Source organism: Schizophyllum commune (assembly GCF_000143185.2).
Source record: "Schizophyllum commune H4-8 unplaced genomic scaffold SCHCOscaffold_13, whole genome shotgun sequence".
NCBI lineage: Eukaryota > Fungi > Basidiomycota > Agaricomycetes > Agaricales > Schizophyllaceae > Schizophyllum > Schizophyllum commune.
The window spans coordinates 16515-37611 of record NW_026089550.1 but is presented as its reverse complement, the minus strand read 5'-3'; the positions used below and the strand labels follow the sequence as shown (position 1 = coordinate 37611).

General features: G+C 57.0%; 4 protein-coding genes across 4 annotated transcripts; 2 read left to right on the top strand and 2 right to left on the bottom strand.

Moving 5' to 3' along the window:
• Positions 1 to 11546: 11546 nt before the first annotated feature.
• On the bottom strand, positions 11547 to 11702 carry SCHCODRAFT_02517427 (uncharacterized protein; the record flags this gene model as incomplete). The annotated part of the gene is made up of 1 exon (XM_050343374.1): positions 11547 to 11702. A coding segment is annotated over one exon (156 nt), but the record flags the coding sequence as incomplete, so codon positions are not given.
• A 2496-nt stretch (positions 11703 to 14198) lies between these two features.
• On the top strand, positions 14199 to 14435 carry SCHCODRAFT_02518113 (uncharacterized protein; the record flags this gene model as incomplete). Its single annotated transcript, XM_050343390.1, has 1 exon — positions 14199 to 14435. A coding segment is annotated over one exon (237 nt), but the record flags the coding sequence as incomplete, so codon positions are not given.
• Positions 14436 to 14871: 436 nt separating this feature from the next.
• Positions 14872 to 15216, bottom strand: SCHCODRAFT_02517717 (uncharacterized protein; the record flags this gene model as incomplete). The annotated part of the gene is made up of 1 exon (XM_003026987.2): positions 14872 to 15216. One exon carries the CDS (start codon positions 15214 to 15216, stop codon positions 14872 to 14874), a length of 345 nt encoding a protein of 114 aa, XP_003027033.1.
• Positions 15217 to 15977: 761 nt separating this feature from the next.
• On the top strand, positions 15978 to 16262 carry SCHCODRAFT_02705868 (uncharacterized protein; the record flags this gene model as incomplete). Its single annotated transcript, XM_050347009.1, has 3 exons — positions 15978 to 15995; positions 16041 to 16109; positions 16155 to 16262. The coding sequence occupies 3 exons, from the start codon at positions 15978 to 15980 to the stop codon at positions 16260 to 16262; spliced, it is 195 nt and encodes a 64-aa protein (XP_050197543.1).
• Between the last annotated feature and the right edge of the window lie 4835 nt (positions 16263 to 21097).

Genomic DNA, 21097 nt, shown 5'->3' with positions numbered 1-21097 from the left:
GCATGAAAGAAATATATCAGTACATATAGAGGGCATAGGACATAGTCACGCACCTTCTTCCACCTCCACAGGTACGCGAATAGCGCCCTCAGCATCTGGTGACCCTCACGCACTCTTGGGCGGGGCACGAGGCACGAAGCATTGCCCTACGCGCAAAAGTCGATTCTTCTAAGCGATAATTCGATCGTGAGGGATGGTGCGGTGAGACGGCGCCAAAAAAGGGGGAAGGTGTCAATAGGGAAGCGAGAAGGAGAGATGAGGGAAGGGCGAGGTGACGTGGGGTGCAGGAATGGTGGTTGAGGACAGAAAGAACGCGCGGGCTGGCGCCTCGGATGACCGGTCCGGAAGCGCGGTCCGACGTCCGAAGGCCGTCGTCGTCGACGTCGATGGCCTCGGAAGAAGGCCGTGAACCTTTTTGTACTAAAAGCATCACAGGATACATTAGTATACATGTAGAAGATGACGCTTATGAGGTATGGAATGGACACAATGCCTGAGTCCCACCCAAATTGAAGTCGACTGTCCCAGGTATTATGTGCAGAATCATGCATTCCTCAAATCTCAGTCTGTACAACCACCTTTTCGCGTCGATCTCGGCGAAACCTGGGCGGATTTGCATCAAATAAACGGCGTACTGTAGGTGGACGCTGGGGCTATCTTGGCATGTATTGCGTATAATATTCTCAGCTGTAGATTATATGTAGATCGAGTGATAGTGCTTGATTTCGACAGATTTGGCGTTAATGTTGCTATTGGCGGCCGTTCTATGCACAAAGGCTTGCTGAAACTTCGCATGGATTTTCTTCGGATACTCCTCTACTGTTTGCAAAAACATTGGAGTAAATTGGGTCTGATTCGCGTGCTCCCGAGGGCGTTTTTGACGGCGATGAGGCCTCTCGGACGCCCGGTCCGGCTTCCGCGTGGTCCCAAGACCTGTTTCCGTCGACCCGAACATCTAGATAACTTCAGCCTGCGTCTTCGTGAGTCTCTGCATACTCACAACCTCGCTGACCCCTCTAATATAGCCCAACGCGATGCCCAAGACCTTCCCCAACCTCCCACGCTCCGATTTTGTGCACACACCTACTCATTGTCGTGCGCACAGGCCTGCGATCAACCCACCACATCTCACCTCCCACCACCACCTCCTCATCGCCATTCACCGCCACTCGTCCGCCTGCCGCCTCTCTTCCTTCATACAAACCACCTGCGCCCTCCGCTCTCGCGCCCTCGCCTCAAGAAGCCCCCCGATCGCGCGCAAATACGCGTGTTTGCCCGCGCGCGCTGCCTAACCCCAAAATTCGACGCGTACCAGCGCGGGCAACGTTCGCGGACCTACCGCGTGCCTTGCCACACCCCATTCTCACACCCTATCCCTCCTCACCCTGGCAGTCGACGCGGGCTGGGAAAAACGCCGGGTGCGGCGATCGACCCCCTCCCCCACTCCCTCCACCGATCACCAACCACGGTGAGCGCGCGTTGAGGGCTGCCGTCGCCTCTCACGCGCAGCGCGTACCCCTTCCTACCCTCAGCACCCTCTCACGCGTCTGCGCGCACTGTTGAGCATGCTGGGAAGCGCACCACTCAGCTTACCTGAATATAAGAGAGCTTAGCTAGAGGCTATGCGCAGAGTAGGTGAAGACCTGTTATTACAGGGCAGAGGAGCCCTCCTTATATACTACAGGAGAGGCGACGATGTCATACGTAGTAATAGCTAATGAGTCAAGAGGACAGAACACGCTGAGTAAAGCGTACATGTGACAAGTCCAACCTATGTGTCCATATGTGTCCATCTGAGTCATATGATACTCGCGTGTAAGTGCATGTGATGCACACGTGACATGTCGTGACAGGCCGAATGTTCAACACTCCCCCTCGCTAAGTGCGCGCCAGCGTATGCAAGCGCATATCTTCATCGGCCGTCTAGGACGAGTAGAACTCAAGTCCTAGTTGCGATCTGAACTTCAAGAACAGAGTGCGCCCTAAGTTCTTGGTGAACAAATCCGCAGGGTTGTCTGAGCCGTCTATAAAGAACAACTCGACCTCCTTCTCCTCGACCAGCTCACGGATGTAGTGGTAACGGATGTCGATGTGTTTCATCCGGCGGTCTCGGTAGGCGTTAGAGCCCGTGAAGATGGAGCCCTGGTTGTCACCGCAGATGGGGACAGGAACAGTGATTTTGCGTCTGAGTTCTGCTAAGAGACTCTTCAGCCACATCACCTGGCGGCTACAGTCGGAGAGCGCCATGTATTCTGCTTCTGTCGACGAGGCTGCGACTGTGCGCTGCAAACGTGACTGCCAGCAGATGTTCCCGTTGGCCAACTTCATGAAGAAGCCGGTGGTCGATCTCCTCTTGATTGGATCGGAGGCCCAATCCGAATCAGTGTACGCAATAAGTCCGCCATTGGATTTGCCATCAAAGACAAGTGCGTAATCCCTGGTACCAGCCAAATAGCGGCAGATATACAGCGCTTTATGGAGGTGATCCTGAGACGGGTTGGCGGCGAACTGTGACAACTTGGTCACTGCGAACGCAATGTCGGAGCGTGTGCCCAACATGATGAAGAGAAGCGATCCAATGACCGACTGGAATTTCTGACGGAGTGCGGGATCGACTTCATCCTCATTTGGCATCGGAACGTAGCCGGCCGGTAGAGGTGTCGCTGCGAACTTGCAGTTCTGCATCCCAAAGCGTTGCAGCACCTTATCGAGGTACGGAATCTGATCGAGCTTGATCTTAGATCCGTCTCGTGTGATGCGCATGCGCAGGAACTCCTCAGTGATTTCCTGATTGCGGCATTCCCATCGCTTGTTGAACTCAGCCTTGAGAAAGGCAATGAGCTTCTTGTCCTTCGAGAAGAACATCGCGTCATCTACGTAGACAATGATCACACAGAAGTGACCGTTCGAGTCCTCGTAGAAGAAGACACCGGCATCCGATGTGAGTCGGACCCAGCCCATGGCTTTTGTGGACTTCGTCAGCGCTTTCCACCATGCGAGAGCAGCTTGTTTCAGTCCGTAGATCGCCTTGTGCAGGAGCATGACTTTGCCCTGCTTCCCTTTGGCAATAAAGCCTTCGGGTTGTTCCATGTAGATCTCTTCGTCTAGATCGCCGTATAGAAAGGCTTTCCTGACGTCAAGACCTGACATATGCCAGCCTTCAAGCGCGGCAAGCGCGATGACCAGTCGGAACGTCTCGTACCTGACAACAGGCGAGAAGATTTCGTCATAGTCGATGCCCTCGACTTGACTGAACCCCTTGGCTACAAGCCGGGCTCGTTTGCGGCCATCAGATTTCTGATCAAAGACCCAGCGGCATTTGATGACCTTCCGTCCTTTCGGACGGTCCACAAGGGAGTAAACCTTGCGCTGACGGAGCGCCTCAAGCTCCTCGCGGCAAGCGTCAAACCACTCCTTCTGTAGCGCCTTCGGCAGCTTGTAAATATCGCGAAATGTCCAATTGCGAATATTGGACGTGTCTGGGACGGTCTCATTCGGAATCGCCTTTGAAAGCAGCTCCGTGATGAGTCCTACTCCCCCTTCCCGGCATAGCTTTTGTATGCGAGCTTCGTCGTCGTCTAGATGCTCAGGAGCGTCTGCGCGCGAAGATGGCTGCGAGCTAGGGTCGGGAATCCCTTTCTCAGCACCGGATGTGGCTTTCGAACGCGAGCTACGCGGTTCATCATCGCCAACCATCTCTCTCCACTTCGTCTCGCTCGAGACATCGCGTTCAATTTCCGCTGGAGCGCGATCTCCATAGACATTATTCGGACGTGCAAGCTTCGACCGCAATCGCGTAGACTTCCGAGTAGGTTCAGGAGGTGGTCCTGCTTGCTTACGCCCTCTGCCTCGCTTAGGAGCGGGCGGGGCTGCCTCTGGAGTCTTATCCCGACGATCAGGCGGCGGGTCCTGATGATTTTGATTGTCATCATCATCATCATTTCCTCTTGGGGGTAGAGGAGGAGCCGGAGGTGCCAGTGGAGACGGAGCATCGTCATCATCACCTGGCAGATCTCCTGGTCCCTGCAGATCTTGTGGATCCGCTGGATCATCGTCACGCTGTGGTTCATCACCGACAGGGACATGTTGACGACGATTCGAATCGCTGTCAGGGCAGCGGGGAAACACTTCTTCATCAAACATCGCCTGAGTGGCAACGAAGAGAGATGTGTTAGAGCGCATGAACAAATATCCCTTCACACCATCGGGAATACCCAGGTACGTCATCAGCTCCGATTTGGGCGATAACTTGTTCTGGCGTTTCTCCTCGGGGATAAAGACATAAGCAGCGCAACCAAAGACCCGGAGATGTGAAATATCCGGTTTCTCCTTGTGGAGTGCTTCGTACGGAGTTTTCCACTTCAAACGCCGGATAGGCGTCCAATTGTAGATCCGTGTCGCGAGTGCAATCGCGAACTCCCAGAACGAGTTAGGCAGACATGCCGTGAAGCGCATGGCTTCGGCCTTGTCCATAATCGTCCGGTTGAAGCGCTCGGCGCGACCGTTCTGCTGATGAGCGTAAGGTGCGCCTTTCTCCACCAGAATCCCGTTCTCCGCAAGGAATTCCTCCATTCCCATGCCTTTAAACTCTCCCCCATTATCGATATGCCACTTTTTAATCGTAGCACCGAACTGGTTTTTGACCATCGCAATAAAGTTGCGCGTAGCCTGCTTGGCGTCGGACTTCTGCGATATGCATACTGTCCAGCCAAAGGAGAGTGCCTCATCAAAGAAGCCAATAAAGTAACGATACTTGTGATAAGATATCGTCGGGAATTCTTTGAGATCCGAATGGATAACATCAAAGGGATTTTTCGCACGATGCTCGGAAGGCGGGAAGGCACGTTGGTGCATTTTCCCTTGCGCGCAACCTTTGCAGGGGCGAGTTTCCTCGGGAAAAACAAGGTCTTGGGGAAAGCCCTTGGTGTGTTTCTTCGCCTGACGTAGAACGTCTTTCGACGGATGTGCGAATCGCCGGTGCATGATGTCATAGTCGACCTTGTATACGGTAGACACAGACTGCACAGTCTTCGCCGTAGAAGGCGTCGACCAGAGGAAGTACAGGGTTTGCACTTCGTTGAGCTTGTAAAACTCAAGTACCGAAAGAGGAGAGTTCTTCCGATGTAAGCTGATCATCGTGCTGTTTCCACGCACAGATAATCCTCCTTGAAGTAAGGAGCCCAAGGAAAGTAGACGACCATGCAATCCAGGCACGTGGTACACTGGATATAGCTGCGAAGTCGTGACAACTTTCCTCCCATGCCTCGTGACGCAGTGATCAACAAAGGCTGTCCCTCGACCAACCAATGCAAGCGTAGTGTCTTTGGATGCGGTCTGCGCGACAATTGGCTCAGAGAGTTTCTCATAGCCAGCCAGATCACTCTCTTCCGACGTCACGTGGAGAGATGCACCAGAGTCGACGAGCCAAGAAGGCGGGAAACCCAATTCGTCTCCGTGAAGCGGTGCTTTTCCCTTACACTTAGGACACGCAGCAATGTCGTTGCAGGCACAAAATATATTCGTACATAATTCATGCGAACCAGTCAGCATACAATATAGTACAGAATCGCGCGATAAGATCAAGCGCTGTGTGCCGCAATCAGTATTGCGCAGTAAATCCTCGTGAGAGGGTACTTGCCTGTCGGCGCCAGTGAGACCAGCAGCCTGGGCGATGGCGTCATCGACGTTGACCTCGACGTCCCCGAACATATTCTCCTCGCGCAGGTACTCCTCCAGAGGAGAGAGATCCCAGCTGATCTGCTCATCGATCGTCCCGTCGAAGAGGAACGAGTTGAGCGTGTGATCGTCGACGCGAGCACGCTTGACGGGCGGCTCATCATCGATCTGCATCTTCGAAGAAGACGCGCGCGGAGTGGGGAAATCGTCGGTACAGTCCATGTTGACGGGGAAGCCGCCAACGTTGACGACGGAGTCGATCTCGCGATAGATCTCAGGAGTGACCTGAAGGTCGAGCTCCTTGGCGGTGGCGAAGACGTTCTTCGCGCCTTCCGCGATGGGGGTGTCGGCGATCGCCTTATCGGCGGCGACAGCTGGCTTCTCAACCACCTGACGGACCTTAGTCCCGGCGGGAGTGATGAGGGCGACGTGAGACGTCTTGACGTTCTCAACAGATGGAGTGAGCGCCGAGATGCGAGCGGATCCGACGACCTCAGAGATCGTGGCATGCGCATGCGCGTGCTCAGGCTGCTTCCCTTTCCCCTTGTCCTTCTTGTTCTTCCCGCCACGCTGGCCGCGTTTGTCCTTCTTCTTCTTCTCAGCCTTATCGCCACCATTGGGCGCAGAGTTTCCACTCTGTTGCTGATTAGAGTACTTCGGATCATCGCGCTTGCGCTTGACGTTCGAGAACTTCTGGACGTGAGAGCCAGACATCGTCTGCTTGTGGGAGTAGTGCGTAAGAAGCGCCTCTCGAACCACAGCAACAGTGAGATCACTCTTGTCGTATCGCTGAAGGATAGACTCGGTGATGGACTGTATACCAGCGACATGCAAGAGAATCATCGCCTTGAGTAACTCAGGGATGACGATCTCGTCGGCAGCGAGCCGTGCAAACGCGTTGGTGACGACGTTGATCTGGGGATCAGGATGCTGACCGCTATTGAACTTGGCGTTCAACGCCGTCTGGAAGAACCCGAAGAGGTCGGCAATCTGAGTGCTGCCATACTCCTCCTGGAGATATTCAACCAGCGACTTCGCAGTCTCCATCTTGTCCGCCGGGATGCTGCTCTTGACGTTAGGCGAGAGGCGCAATTTAATGCTGCCCCTGACCTTGACGTCGTCGCGCTTCCACGACGTGATCTCGTCTTGATTGACGACTGTGCCCGCGTCGTTCGTCCGAGGAGAAGGAACTTCTTCCTCAATGACGTAGGCGAGCCCTTGGGCTTCAAGCCACGACGACATGCCATCCACCCATTGGGTGAAGTTGTTCCCCTCGAAGAGGAACGTGGCCTGGTAGAGCGAGTTCGACATGATCTGAATAGATCGTCAGCATCGGATCGAACATCATAGTGGCGGCCAGGAACGGCGCCGATGAGCGAATCGAGCATGATGCCGATGGCCATCGTCTCCTTCAGAGACGGGTGCATCGGATCAAGCGTGTAAACGCGATCCGGCATGGTGTCACCTGCGCTTAGAGCGGCATGGTGACGGCAAGCAATGAGGGTGCTCGTCATTGCAGCCAGTGACGGCGCTAATGACTTGTGTCGCAGCCACAGAGGGCGCAGACACTGTGCCGCTGCCAGCAAGGGCGCAGGCACTGCTCACCGGGGCTCATAACCTGTTGAGCATGCTGGGAAGCGCACCACTCAGCTTACCTGAATATAAGAGAGCTTAGCTAGAGGCTATGCGCAGAGTAGGTGAAGACCTGTTATTACAGGGCAGAGGAGCCCTCCTTATATACTACAGGAGAGGCGACGATGTCATACGTAGTAATAGCTAATGAGTCAAGAGGACAGAACACGCTGAGTAAAGCGTACATGTGACAAGTCCAACCTATGTGTCCATATGTGTCCATCTGAGTCATATGATACTCGCGTGTAAGTGCATGTGATGCACACGTGACATGTCGTGACAGGCCGAATGTTCAACACGCACCTTGTGCAGTAAGGTGGTTTTGAAACCGACCCGACAACTTACGTATCCCGGATTGCAAACCTACGGACAACTTGTCGGGCGCGGCAAATGCCGATTTTCGCCTCGCCGGATGCCCGAGAGGTGGCCTAATAGGGCACCGGCGCCGTGATGCGCCCCGCGCGTGGCCGCCGCGGCGCGGGAACATCACACGCGCACGCGCACCCCGGATGCGTCGGGGACGCGCCACGTGCTGTTGCTGCCGCCTGCGCGCGTCGTAGCTAGCGCGAAACACATGTACAGTATGTATATAAGAGCTATATACTAAACATGGAAGGGGGGAGGACTGAAAGGAACAAAAAAAGCGGGAAAAAGCGCGAGCGAAAATTTCCGCTCGCGCTAGAGGCGCTCCCACCGCTCGTGCAGCGTGCGAGAGCGCGGGAAGATGGTGGGGGAGGGGTGAGGGATATCCCCCCAAGCTACGTACACCCATTCGCGTCGAAAGACGCGTCCGCGGTGGTCACGTAGCAGGTGGGGGGAGGGGAGGGGGAGGGGCTGCCCCGCGCGTTGTCAAGACGCGCAGTCGGGCGCGGGAGGACCTGGACCCAGCACCCCATCCCCTCACGCAAAAGGGGGGGTCCGAGGATTGGGCGAGGGGCGCAGGACGCGCGGCAGGCAACCGCTCGGCACGCTGCACGCACCGGCTGCGATCCCCGCGTGCATGGTGCACCGACGTGGCCACCCGGATGCGTGAGACGCATCTCCGGCGATGCGGAAAATCGCCGTCAAGGCGATTCTCCTGCCGGCAGGGGAGGGGAGGGGAGGGGATGGGCATGGGGAGGTGAGCGGCGCTACCCACGCGCGCCAGTCGCGATGGATGAGCGCGAAGGTATCGCGACAGCTATATAGCTGTCAAGGGCTCGCTTATGACGCGCAAAGCGTCATAGGCGATGCCCTAACGCCCTCAGACGTAGTCTGAGGGCGAAAATGAGGGGACGGGGGGGTGGTCTTCACCCCGCTTCACCACCTCGCCGTACTGGCGCCCCTTTCCCGTCTACGCCCTCCGCGCGGCAGACAAGTAGTAGTGATTAATAAAGTAGAGAGCGGGGCGCGTTCACGCACCCGTTGCCCCCTCCTATCCGGCTCGATGGCCATTGCCGTTGTTGTTTTTGCGCTGTCTTGTGTGACGCGCTTGTGGGTGTGCGCCTCGGTGGCGGCTAAATCGAGGTGTTGAGAAGTATTGGAAGTGGGGGAGGGATGAGGGGGAGGAACGAGGGGGACGAAGGGGCGGCATGGTGGTGGTTGAGGACGAGGGACGCGCGCGCTTGACGCCGCGGATGAGTGGACCGGCATCCCGGGCCGTCTTCCCCGCGGTGGCGTCGTCGCCTTCGACGGCCTCGGACTCAGGCCGAGAGGCAGCTAAGGGGGCGTTCTCTTTATAATATATTGCTACATTTATGTTAGAAACGATCTTGAGAGTTTTACAGCGTTTGAAGCTCACCAAAGTGCTTAAGTCGAGCTTGACCAGGGGCCTGCGAGAAGTACTGATTGATCACACTTTGAGTATTGCTTTTGAGTATCATTTTGCATCCCCCTCCCTCGTCTCCACATCGATTGCCTCCAAATAAGCTGTGATTCTTAGGCTATTAATGCGAGTACCTATCTGTGTACTTATAGGTTCGAGAAACAACCTTCAGTGCGTGTAAAATAAGGCAAACCGATCTCAAGAGCATGAATTTTGAATCTTTGCAAGATTTCGAAGCCTTCCCGCAATTCCCCGCTGTTCAAACCTCACATAGGCACTCTATGCTACTCACATAAATTTATAAAGCATCGCATCCAGAGCTCTGACCCTCTCGGCCTCTTTCCGAGGCCCTTGAAGACGGCGAGGAGGAGTCTCGGGTACTCGGTCCGGCCTCCGCGCGGTCCCAAAGAACAACAAATACGGTCCTGAAGAACAACATTCAGAGCGATCATGACGGCTATCACTACGTTTGCCCACCACCGCACCCGTCTCGCGCCCTCTCGCGCTAATGCCTCTCATCACCCTTTTCCATTCCATTCACCACCACGCGCCCTCAAAATCAAGATAAATCCGAAAAAATCGCCAAAACGGCGCCACACTCAGAAGCGGGAAGATCAAGACGACGCTGCTGCATTACAGCGCGCGGGGAGGGGTGATCGGTGCGTGAAAGCGCCCATTCTTACTATATGTTTCTAATTCTCATTTTTTGGAGCGTCAGGAAGCGTGAGGGCACCCGCGACGTGCAGCCGCGCATGCTGCGGCACTTTCCTCCCCCCTCCCCCTCTCGCACTCTTCGAAGGGGTGCAGGCTCTGCTCATGACGCGTGACAGCGTCATGAGCATGCCTCACGCGCCTTGCCGCCAACCAGTGCGCGCTCGCGCGAGCCGCAAGACCACCGCCCTCCCCAGTCAACCACCCTCCCCCTCCTCGCCATGGCACCATCCCTTGTGCATTGCGCTTACAGCTGCAACCGCCTCAGGCACTGCTTTAGGCATGCCTGCGCGTGTCCTGCATGTGCCGCTTGCAAGGGAGGACCTGTGAACTTCCCGCCACCTCCCACCCACCCTCCTTCCCCCCCACCTGCTACGTGACCACCACAGACGCGTCATTGGACGCGAATGGGTGCACGTAGCTTGGGGGGATATCCCCCTCTCCTCCCCACCTTCCTCCCGCGCTCTTGCGTGCTGTACGGGCGACGAGAGCGCGTCGCGCGCGAGCGAAAATTTTCGCTCGCGCTTTTCCCGCTTTTTTCCGTTCTTTCCAGCCCTCCCCCTTTGAGAATGTAGTATATATTTACTGTATACATCTTTTACATACATTCCGCGCGAACTACGACGCACAGCGGCGGCAGCGACAGCATGCGGCGCGCCCTCGACGCGTCCGGGCGCGCGCGCGCGCGTGATGTTCCCGCGCCGCGGCGGCCACGCGCGAGGCGCATCACGGCGCCGGTGCCCGATTAGGCCACCTCCCGGGCATCCGGCAAGGCGAAAATCGGCATTTGCCGCGCCCGACAAGTTGTCCGTAGGTTTGCAATCCGGGCTACGTAAGTTGTCGGGTTGGTTTTAAAACCACCTTACAGCATTAGCTGCTGCGCGCGGCCCGCGAGTTCCGCTGCCAGCACACCTGTGGCCGTAAGGACCTTTAAAAGACGTCCGACTATTATCATTCAGGTATTTCAAAAGACATCGTATGCCTTATCCACACAGCCACGGCCCCCCGGCAGGTCGCCGGGCAGGCTCCGGTCGACGCCCGATGCGGCAGGCGACCCCCCGGCCTTGCCGGTCGGGGTTTCCCGCAGCACGCGACGCGCGACGCGCGCGCTCCGCCGCCGCCGCCGTTGCCACGTGCCCTGCGGCGGCTGATGCGCCGCCTTCGCGCGCGCGTCGCGGCTGCTTAGTCAGCGCGTCGAGGGGCATCGCGCTCGCGCTCGCGCTTGCGCGCACCGCCGCCGCCGCCGTCGTCGTCGTTCACGTTGTGTCATGCAGAAAGCAAAGGAAAGTGTATATATTGGGTGGTAAATACATATAACGTAACTAAAAAGTGCGGGGGATGCGCAGAGAAACACAAAAAAGCGCATGCGAAAATTTTTCGCTGGCGCAGCATGCCCTAAGCAGCGCGCGAGAGCAAATGCGCACGCTCGCGCGTGCTTGGGGTGGTATAGGAAAGGAGGGGGGAGGGAGTGCGAATGGTGGTGGGAGGAGCGACGCTCGACCGGCATCACCATGGGGTACGTTGTTAGGTTGTGGCAGGGGGTGTGAGTGCAAGCGTGCGTGTAGTGGGTTGATGGGGGCGAGACGAGCCGCGCGCGGGAGAGGCGGCGCGAGTGGTGGTGGCGGTGGCGGTCAAAAGGCAGGTGCGACTGCCGTCGCACGGTTGCGCGCTAGCGAGCGGGCACCTGCACGATTGCAAGCGCGCGGGCGACCGCTCGCAGGTTTCAACCCCTCCTAGGCCGAGATGACCCAGGAATGTCGAAATACGCGTCCCGCGCCGAGCACAGCACCGCGAATTCGCCGGTGCGGTGGGTACTCAAACGGGCCGTGCTCGACACGGGGACGCGTTTCGGCACAGAGGGAGGGGGGACGGGGAGGGGGAGGTCTTGAGGAATTACTGATTAGAAAAATCGCCCCGCAGCGCTGGACGCGCCGCGGGGAGATGCACTGTAAAAAAGCGGGAATAGAGAGCAAAGGGGGTCAGTAAAAACCATGTGCAGAGCGCAGGGACGCACCTGCGAGATGCACGGGCATCCTCCCCTCCCCTTCGACGATTTTCCGGGGCTTTGACGCGTAGCCGCGCGTTGCAGGCGGCCCCCGCGTGTCGCTTGCCCGGCTAACATCGAGCGCGTGTTGAGCACGCATTTGGCGCGTGAAAACGCGTAAAACACGCCCTATATCGTCTTGTTATGAGAGGAGGAGGACGGGTGGACGGGTGGGGTGGTGGTGCGGGTGTCGAGGTGGTGGTTGGGAGCAAGGAACGCGCCGCCACGACACGGCGGATGTCCGGGCCGGCGACTCGGTCCGATGTCCGGGCTTCGTCGTCGTCGTACTCGACGGCCTCGGACGCAAGCCGAGGGATGCTAGATGGTAAAGTGAAGGAAGATTAGCGTAGTAGACATGTATTAGATTGCACATATGAGTTTTTGTAGCCTATAAGTGTCTGTAGCTTGCTGAACTTGAGCTTCAGTTACGATGCCCTTTGTGCAAACCAATGTATTCACCTTCTTCAGCCTTGAAAACAGATCTTTTGGGTTGTATCTCGCTCAAAACCAGACGGATGGGCGTCAAACAAGCTGCAATGCGTAGAGTAACTCTTTCTTTAACTTGGCATGTATGCTTTACAATATTCTGTGTTCTAGATAGAGTGTAGGGACACAGATAGTAGGTCTTGAGGGGCAAATTTGGAATAATTTGATGTCTGACACATACTCTGAGAGGGTATTCCAGTTCAGACCTCAGATTCAATTTCTATACACCCTTCCCCTCCTCTCTATCAAATTTCTACGCTCATAGATGCTCATTGGCATGCTCAAGGGCCCATCGAAGTTGACGAAGGCGCCGCTCGGATGCCCGGACCGATATCCGCGCAGTCCCGAGACAGATTTCAGCGGTCCCGAACATCGAGACCAATCTGGCACGGCTGGCCACCGCCCGCTGCGCGCTATTCCAGAGCGCGTCTCGCCGGTACTTCCCCCCAACATTTCCAGCAATCTTGGACACCTCTCCCCCTTCCTTTTCCACCATTTTTAGCACACGTGGTTGCTCACCGTTGCGCGCGCAGGCATCGTGATCGGATGCCTGCACCTTCCCTCTCACCACCACCTCGCCACCCTCGCCCACCGCCGCCCCCTCCCCCCTCATTCCTGTCGCGTCGGAAATGCCAAGCAGCCCCTCACACGCGCTCTCCCCACCCTAAGGCAGCGGCATGTGCGCGACCCGCAACCCCCCAGCCCGCACGCGCTTCCGAGCGTGGTGTTGATCCCCACGCCCCTCAAGACCGTTGCCCTCTCCAAAACCGCCTACGTCACCCCTGTCGCGGCAACGGCAACGACACTCGATTGCACGTCATGTGCAGGGATAGCACAGGTTGTGCTCGACCTCCCCCTTTCCCCATCCCCATCCCCACCCCCCCCCCCCCCGTCTCAGCTTGCGGCCGGAGCAGTGGTTGGGGGTGCTTACACTGCTCACCCACACCCTCTCCCACCCTACCTAACGCGCGCTCGGTCGTGCCCGCTTGTGCGGGCTCGATGACACGTGTCGCGCTGGCGAAAATTTTTGCTGGCGCATTTTCACTCTTTTTCTCTACTACCCGCACTCCCTAGCGCTTTTTATGTACACTGTATATTGTACTATGCATATATCACTCATTTGCTATACGAACTAGCGCGAGAACGCGACCCGCGGCAGCAACGACGCGCGCGAGCGCGAGGCGCCGACGTGCTGACTAAGCGACGGCGGCGGCGCGCAGGCGGCGCATCAGCCGCCGCAGAGCACGAGGCGGCGCGAGTGGCGGCGGAGCGCGCGCGATGTGCGGCGCGTGCTGCGGGAAACCCCGACCGGCGAGGCCGGGGGGTCGCCTGCCGCATCGGGCGTCGACCGGAGCCTGCCCGGTGACCTGCCGGGGGTCCGTGGCTGTGTGGATAAGACATACGACGTCTTTTGAACTACCCGAATGATAATAGTCGGACGTCTTTTAAAGGTCCTTACGACCACAGCTGGCCAGCATCGCTTGTTGCGCTCGCGTCAAGCACGTAGACAACGACGGCAATAGGCTGTCATCTGGGCTCCTTCTTGCCCCTCCCCATTTCTTACGCCATCTCCCACCCCCTCCCCTCCCCATTTCCGAACGCGTGCTTGCATCCGCGTGCCTGCGCGGGCTGCATTGCACGTGTCGCATTGGCGAAAAATTTTCGCTGGCGCTTTTTCGCATTTTCTCTTCACTTCGCGCATCCCGCACGCATTCTACGTACTTTTCGTGTACATATTGTATATACACCTTATCTCTGCTGTACACGCGCGGACGAGCACGACCCGCAGCGGCGGCGGCAGCACGCGGCGCGACGTCAACGCGACGCGCTGACGTGGCTGTGCAGCCGCGCCAGCGGCGCATCAACGGCGGGCGGCGCGCGGGAGCCCCGATGGCGGCGGCATCACGCGCGACGGCCGACGCGTGCAGCGCGATCACCCGCGGCGGCGAGCCCGGAGGTCGCCTGCCGCATTGGGCGCAGCCCGGCAACGTCCCGGGCAGCTTCCGGGCGGCCGTGGCTGTGCGGAGAAGACATTCGCTACATTATCAAAAGTACGGCAGACACTTGTCTGCTACTTTTTAAAACAGTTTACCTGCACAGCTGGCGAGCGAGGAGGTCGCAGGTGCGTATCCCCGCACCTCACACGTATTGAAGCTAACAAATATACTCTATACGGCGCCTTGGGAACGCGCGGGGGGCGCTGCGTTGTCGTAACACGCGGCGGCAAGCAAATTGCCCCCCTCCCAGCACCACATCCGCCCTTAGACGCGGTCTGAGGACGCATGGGACTCGCTCGAGACGCGTAAAGCGTTGAAAGTGAGTCCCCCACATTCTTCCTGCTGTAACGCCGACACCCATACAAGTCGCGCCCTGCAATCGGCTGCCGGGTGTTGGCACCCTCCCCCTCCTCCCCCTCCCTGCGCAGCCTCGCCTTTGCAGCGAGGCTCGGCATTGCTGGAGATGCGCCGGGCGCCCTTAAAGGTGACCAGTGCGCCACGCATCTGGCTCGGTCGGCTGGCTATGCCAGCCCACCGAGATTGCCAGCGGGGCGACGCTTGCGCACGCGTCCCTTCTGCCGGCGCGTATACCGCGTACCAAGCCTATACCACCTCCACCCACAGTGAGGTATGGGAAGCGTGCGCGGTGTACGCGCCAGTAGAGGGAGTGCGAGGGCATGCCTCGCCGAGAGGATGAGGAGGGGGAGGATGGTGGTAGGGGGGAAGGGAGCTGGGCAGGAACGGGGAGGATACGAGGAGGGGAGAGGCGAGGAGGATACGAGGAGTGGCGAGGCGAGGAGGATACGAGGACGGGTGAGGAGAACAGGGACGAGACAACGACGAGAAGGGGGGCGAGGGGAATGCATGCGCAGGTGATGGGGAACCTGGCATGTGCCAGTATGCGTGTGTCTGCGTAGCGCGCTCCTCGCCCCTCACCCTCACCCCTGTCCTCGCCACCTTCTTCGTGCGCATCAGGTGCACTATGACGCGCTTCGCAAGCGCGCATAGCGCTGCCTTCCTCCACCCCCTATCGCGCTCGATCGACGCGTTGAACGCGTTGTTCGGCGTGTTCCTATGCGCATTGACCGCGCTTACCGCCCTCCTTCTCCCTCCTCCCCTCTCACGCCATTGTGCGCGCTTACCGAACCGTAGCAGTGTGTCGAGCGCTCGCAAGAAATCGCGCTCGCGCTTTTTTTCGTTTCCCCCCCTTCCCTCCCTCCTCCCTACTCCTTACTGTATGTATATACTTAACATATATCTGTATTTTGTTGTATTCGTCCAATACGATGCGCGGAACGGCAACGGCGCGCGCGCGCGAGGCGTCCTGACGCGTTGACGGCGGGCACGTGCTCCCCCCGACGCGCCATCAAAGCGCGCGCATCACAGCCGACGTCGGCGACGCACGCATCACGGCCACGGCGCCGTATAAGGGAACGATCCCGCCGCCCGGCTCCTCCAGCGGAGGTCGGTCTCGGCAATTGCCGGGCCCGTGAACCTACTCGCAGGAGTTGCAACCCGCCCTCCGACTAATCTCGGGGGAAGTTATAACCTGGCTTACAACATTAGCTGACCGTCGCATATAAGAGGTACGCGGTTCTTTGTTGCTATCCATCCTCACCACATCGACATGTCTTCACCTCCTGAGGTAAGCACTATCGCTTTTCCTTCTCACCATACTGATGGTGCATAGAACATCGCGACGGCCCTTCGCACTGCCCGGGTTCTGAGCGCCCTCCTCAAGCCAGGCCTTGAAGAGATTGTATGTTACACGCCGCTCATAGGGCTGAACGCTAACGAGCCGTAGATCCGCGCCCGCGACAACACACTGCGTTGCGCGTGCAGCAAACTTGCCAACGGCCGGGCACAGCCTTGCAACCAACCCGTCTGCAACGATTGCGTCAAGAACTGTTGAACATTCGGCCTGTCACGACATGTCACGTGTGCATCACATGCACTTACACGCGAGTATCATATGACTCAGATGGACACATATGGACACATAGGTTGGACTTGTCACATGTACGCTTTACTCAGCGTGTTCTGTCCTCTTGACTCATTAGCTATTACTACGTATGACATCGTCGCCTCTCCTGTAGTATATAAGGAGGGCTCCTCTGCCCTGTAATAACAGGTCTTCACCTACTCTGCGCATAGCCTCTAGCTAAGCTCTCTTATATTCAGGTAAGCTGAGTGGTGCGCTTCCCAGCATGCTCAACAGGTTATGAGCCCCGGTGAGCAGTGCCTGCGCCCTTGCTGGCAGCGGCACAGTGTCTGCGCCCTCTGTGGCTGCGACACAAGTCATTAGCGCCGTCACTGGCTGCAATGACGAGCACCCTCATTGCTTGCCGTCACCATGCCGCTCTAAGCGCAGGTGACACCATGCCGGATCGCGTTTACACGCTTGATCCGATGCACCCGTCTCTGAAGGAGACGATGGCCATCGGCATCATGCTCGATTCGCTCATCGGCGCCGTTCCTGGCCGCCACTATGATGTTCGATCCGATGCTGACGATCTATTCAGATCATGTCGAACTCGCTCTACCAGGCCACGTTCCTCTTCGAGGGGAACAACTTCACCCAATGGGTGGATGGCATGTCGTCGTGGCTTGAAGCCCAAGGGCTCGCCTACGTCATTGAGGAAGAAGTTCCTTCTCCTCGGACGAACGACGCGGGCACAGTCGTCAATCAAGACGAGATCACGTCGTGGAAGCGCGACGACGTCAAGGTCAGGGGCAGCATTAAATTGCGCCTCTCGCCTAACGTCAAGAGCAGCATCCCGGCGGACAAGATGGAGACTGCGAAGTCGCTGGTTGAATATCTCCAGGAGGAGTATGGCAGCACTCAGATTGCCGACCTCTTCGGGTTCTTCCAGACGGCGTTGAACGCCAAGTTCAATAGCGGTCAGCATCCTGATCCCCAGATCAACGTCGTCACCAACGCGTTTGCACGGCTCGCTGCCGACGAGATCGTCATCCCTGAGTTACTCAAGGCGATGATTCTCTTGCATGTCGCTGGTATACAGTCCATCACCGAGTCTATCCTTCAGCGATACGACAAGAGTGATCTCACTGTTGCTGTGGTTCGAGAGGCGCTTCTTACGCACTACTCCCACAAGCAGACGATGTCTGGCTCTCACGTCCAGAAGTTCTCGAACGTCAAGCGCAAGCGCGATGATCCGAAGTACTCTAATCAGCAACAGAGTGGAAACTCTGCGCCCAATGGTGGCGATAAGGCTGAGAAGAAGAAGAAGGACAAACGCGGCCAGCGTGGCGGGAAGAACAAGAAGGACAAGGGGAAAGGGAAGCAGCCTGAGCACGCGCATGCGCATGCCACGATCTCTGAGGTCGTCGGATCCGCTCGCATCTCGGCGCTCACTCCATCTGTTGAGAACGTCAAGACGTCTCACGTCGCCCTCATCACTCCCGCCGGGACTAAGGTCCGTCAGGTGGTTGAGAAGCCAGCTGTCGCCGCCGATAAGGCGATCGCCGACACCCCCATCGCGGAAGGCGCGAAGAACGTCTTCGCCACCGCCAAGGAGCTCGACCTTCAGGTCACTCCTGAGATCTATCGCGAGATCGACTCCGTCGTCAACGTTGGCGGCTTCCCCGTCAACATGGACTGTACCGACGATTTCCCCACTCCGCGCGCGTCTTCTTCGAAGATGCAGATCGATGATGAGCCGCCCGTCAAGCGTGCTCGCGTCGACGATCACACGCTCAACTCGTTCCTCTTCGACGGGACGATCGATGAGCAGATCAGCTGGGATCTCTCTCCTCTGGAGGAGTACCTGCGCGAGGAGAATATGTTCGGGGACGTCGAGGTCAACGTCGATGACGCCATCGCCCAGGCTGCTGGTCTCACTGGCGCCGACAGGCAAGTACCCTCTCACGAGGATTTACTGCGCAATACTGATTGCGGCACACAGCGCTTGATCTTATCGCGCGATTCTGTACTATATTGTATGCTGACTGGTTCGCATGAATTATGTACGAATATATTTTGTGCCTGCAACGACATTGCTGCGTGTCCTAAGTGTAAGGGAAAAGCACCGCTTCACGGAGACGAATTGGGTTTCCCGCCTTCTTGGCTCGTCGACTCTGGTGCATCTCTCCACGTGACGTCGGAAGAGAGTGATCTGGCTGGCTATGAGAAACTCTCTGAGCCAATTGTCGCGCAGACCGCATCCAAAGACACTACGCTTGCATTGGTTGGTCGAGGGACAGCCTTTGTTGATCACTGCGTCACGAGGCATGGGAGGAAAGTTGTCACGACTTCGCAGCTATATCCAGTGTACCACGTGCCTGGATTGCATGGTCGTCTACTTTCCTTGGGCTCCTTACTTCAAGGAGGATTATCTGTGCGTGGAAACAGCACGATGATCAGCTTACATCGGAAGAACTCTCCTCTTTCGGTACTTGAGTTTTACAAGCTCAACGAAGTGCAAACCCTGTACTTCCTCTGGTCGACGCCTTCTACGGCGAAGACTGTGCAGTCTGTGTCTACCGTATACAAGGTCGACTATGACATCATGCACCGGCGATTCGCACATCCGTCGAAAGACGTTCTACGTCAGGCGAAGAAACACACCAAGGGCTTTCCCCAAGACCTTGTTTTTCCCGAGGAAACTCGCCCCTGCAAAGGTTGCGCGCAAGGGAAAATGCACCAACGTGCCTTCCCGCCTTCCGAGCATCGTGCGAAAAATCCCTTTGATGTTATCCATTCGGATCTCAAAGAATTCCCGACGATATCTTATCACAAGTATCGTTACTTTATTGGCTTCTTTGATGAGGCACTCTCCTTTGGCTGGACAGTATGCATATCGCAGAAGTCCGACGCCAAGCAGGCTACGCGCAACTTTATTGCGATGGTCAAAAACCAGTTCGGTGCTACGATTAAAAAGTGGCATATCGATAATGGGGGAGAGTTTAAAGGCATGGGAATGGAGGAATTCCTTGCGGAGAACGGGATTCTGGTGGAGAAAGGCGCACCTTACGCTCATCAGCAGAACGGTCGCGCCGAGCGCTTCAACCGGACGATTATGGACAAGGCCGAAGCCATGCGCTTCACGGCATGTCTGCCTAACTCGTTCTGGGAGTTCGCGATTGCACTCGCGACACGGATCTACAATTGGACGCCTATCCGGCGTTTGAAGTGGAAAACTCCGTACGAAGCACTCCACAAGGAGAAACCGGATATTTCACATCTCCGGGTCTTTGGTTGCGCTGCTTATGTCTTTATCCCCGAGGAGAAACGCCAGAACAAGTTATCGCCCAAATCGGAGCTGATGACGTACCTGGGTATTCCCGATGGTGTGAAGGGATATTTGTTCATGCGCTCTAACACATCTCTCTTCGTTGCCACTCAGGCGATGTTTGATGAAGAAGTGTTTCCCCGCTGCCCTGACAGCGATTCGAATCGTCGTCAACATGTCCCTGTCGGTGATGAACCACAGCGTGACGATGATCCAGCGGATCCACAAGATCTGCAGGGACCAGGAGATCTGCCAGGTGATGATGACGATGCTCCGTCTCCACTGGCACCTCCGGCTCCTCCTCTACCCCCAAGAGGAAATGATGATGATGATGACGATCAAAATCATCAGGACCCGCCGCCTGATCGTCGGGATAAGACTCCAGAGGCAGCCCCGCCCGCTCCTAAGCGAGGCAGAGGGCGTAAGCAAGCAGGACCACCTCCTGAACCTACTCGGAAGTCTACGCGATTGCGGTCGAAGCTTGCACGTCCGAATAATGTCTATGGAGATCGCGCTCCAGCGGAAATTGAACGCGATGTCTCGAGCGAGACGAAGTGGAGAGAGATGGTTGGCGATGATGAACCGCGTAGCTCGCGTTCGAAAGCCACATCCGGTGCTGAGAAAGGGATTCCCGACCCTAGCTCGCAGCCATCTTCGCGCGCAGACGCTCCTGAGCATCTAGACGACGACGAAGCTCGCATACAAAAGCTATGCCGGGAAGGGGGAGTAGGACTCATCACGGAGCTGCTTTCAAAGGCGATTCCGAATGAGACCGTCCCAGACACGTCCAATATTCGCAATTGGACATTTCGCGATATTTACAAGCTGCCGAAGGCGCTACAGAAGGAGTGGTTTGACGCTTGCCGCGAGGAGCTTGAGGCGCTCCGTCAGCGCAAGGTTTACTCCCTTGTGGACCGTCCGAAAGGACGGAAGGTCATCAAATGCCGCTGGGTCTTTGATCAGAAATCTGATGGCCGCAAACGAGCCCGGCTTGTAGCCAAGGGGTTCAGTCAAGTCGAGGGCATCGACTATGACGAAATCTTCTCGCCTGTTGTCAGGTACGAGACGTTCCGACTGGTCATCGCGCTTGCCGCGCTTGAAGGCTGGCATATGTCAGGTCTTGACGTCAGGAAAGCCTTTCTATACGGCGATCTAGACGAAGAGATCTACATGGAACAACCCGAAGGCTTTATTGCCAAAGGGAAGCAGGGCAAAGTCATGCTCCTGCACAAGGCGATCTACGGACTGAAACAAGCTGCTCTCGCATGGTGGAAAGCGCTGACGAAGTCCACAAAAGCCATGGGCTGGGTCCGACTCACATCGGATGCCGGTGTCTTCTTCTACGAGGACTCGAACGGTCACTTCTGTGTGATCATTGTCTACGTAGATGACGCGATGTTCTTCTCGAAGGACAAGAAGCTCATTGCCTTTCTCAAGGCTGAGTTCAACAAGCGATGGGAATGCCGCAATCAGGAAATCACTGAGGAGTTCCTGC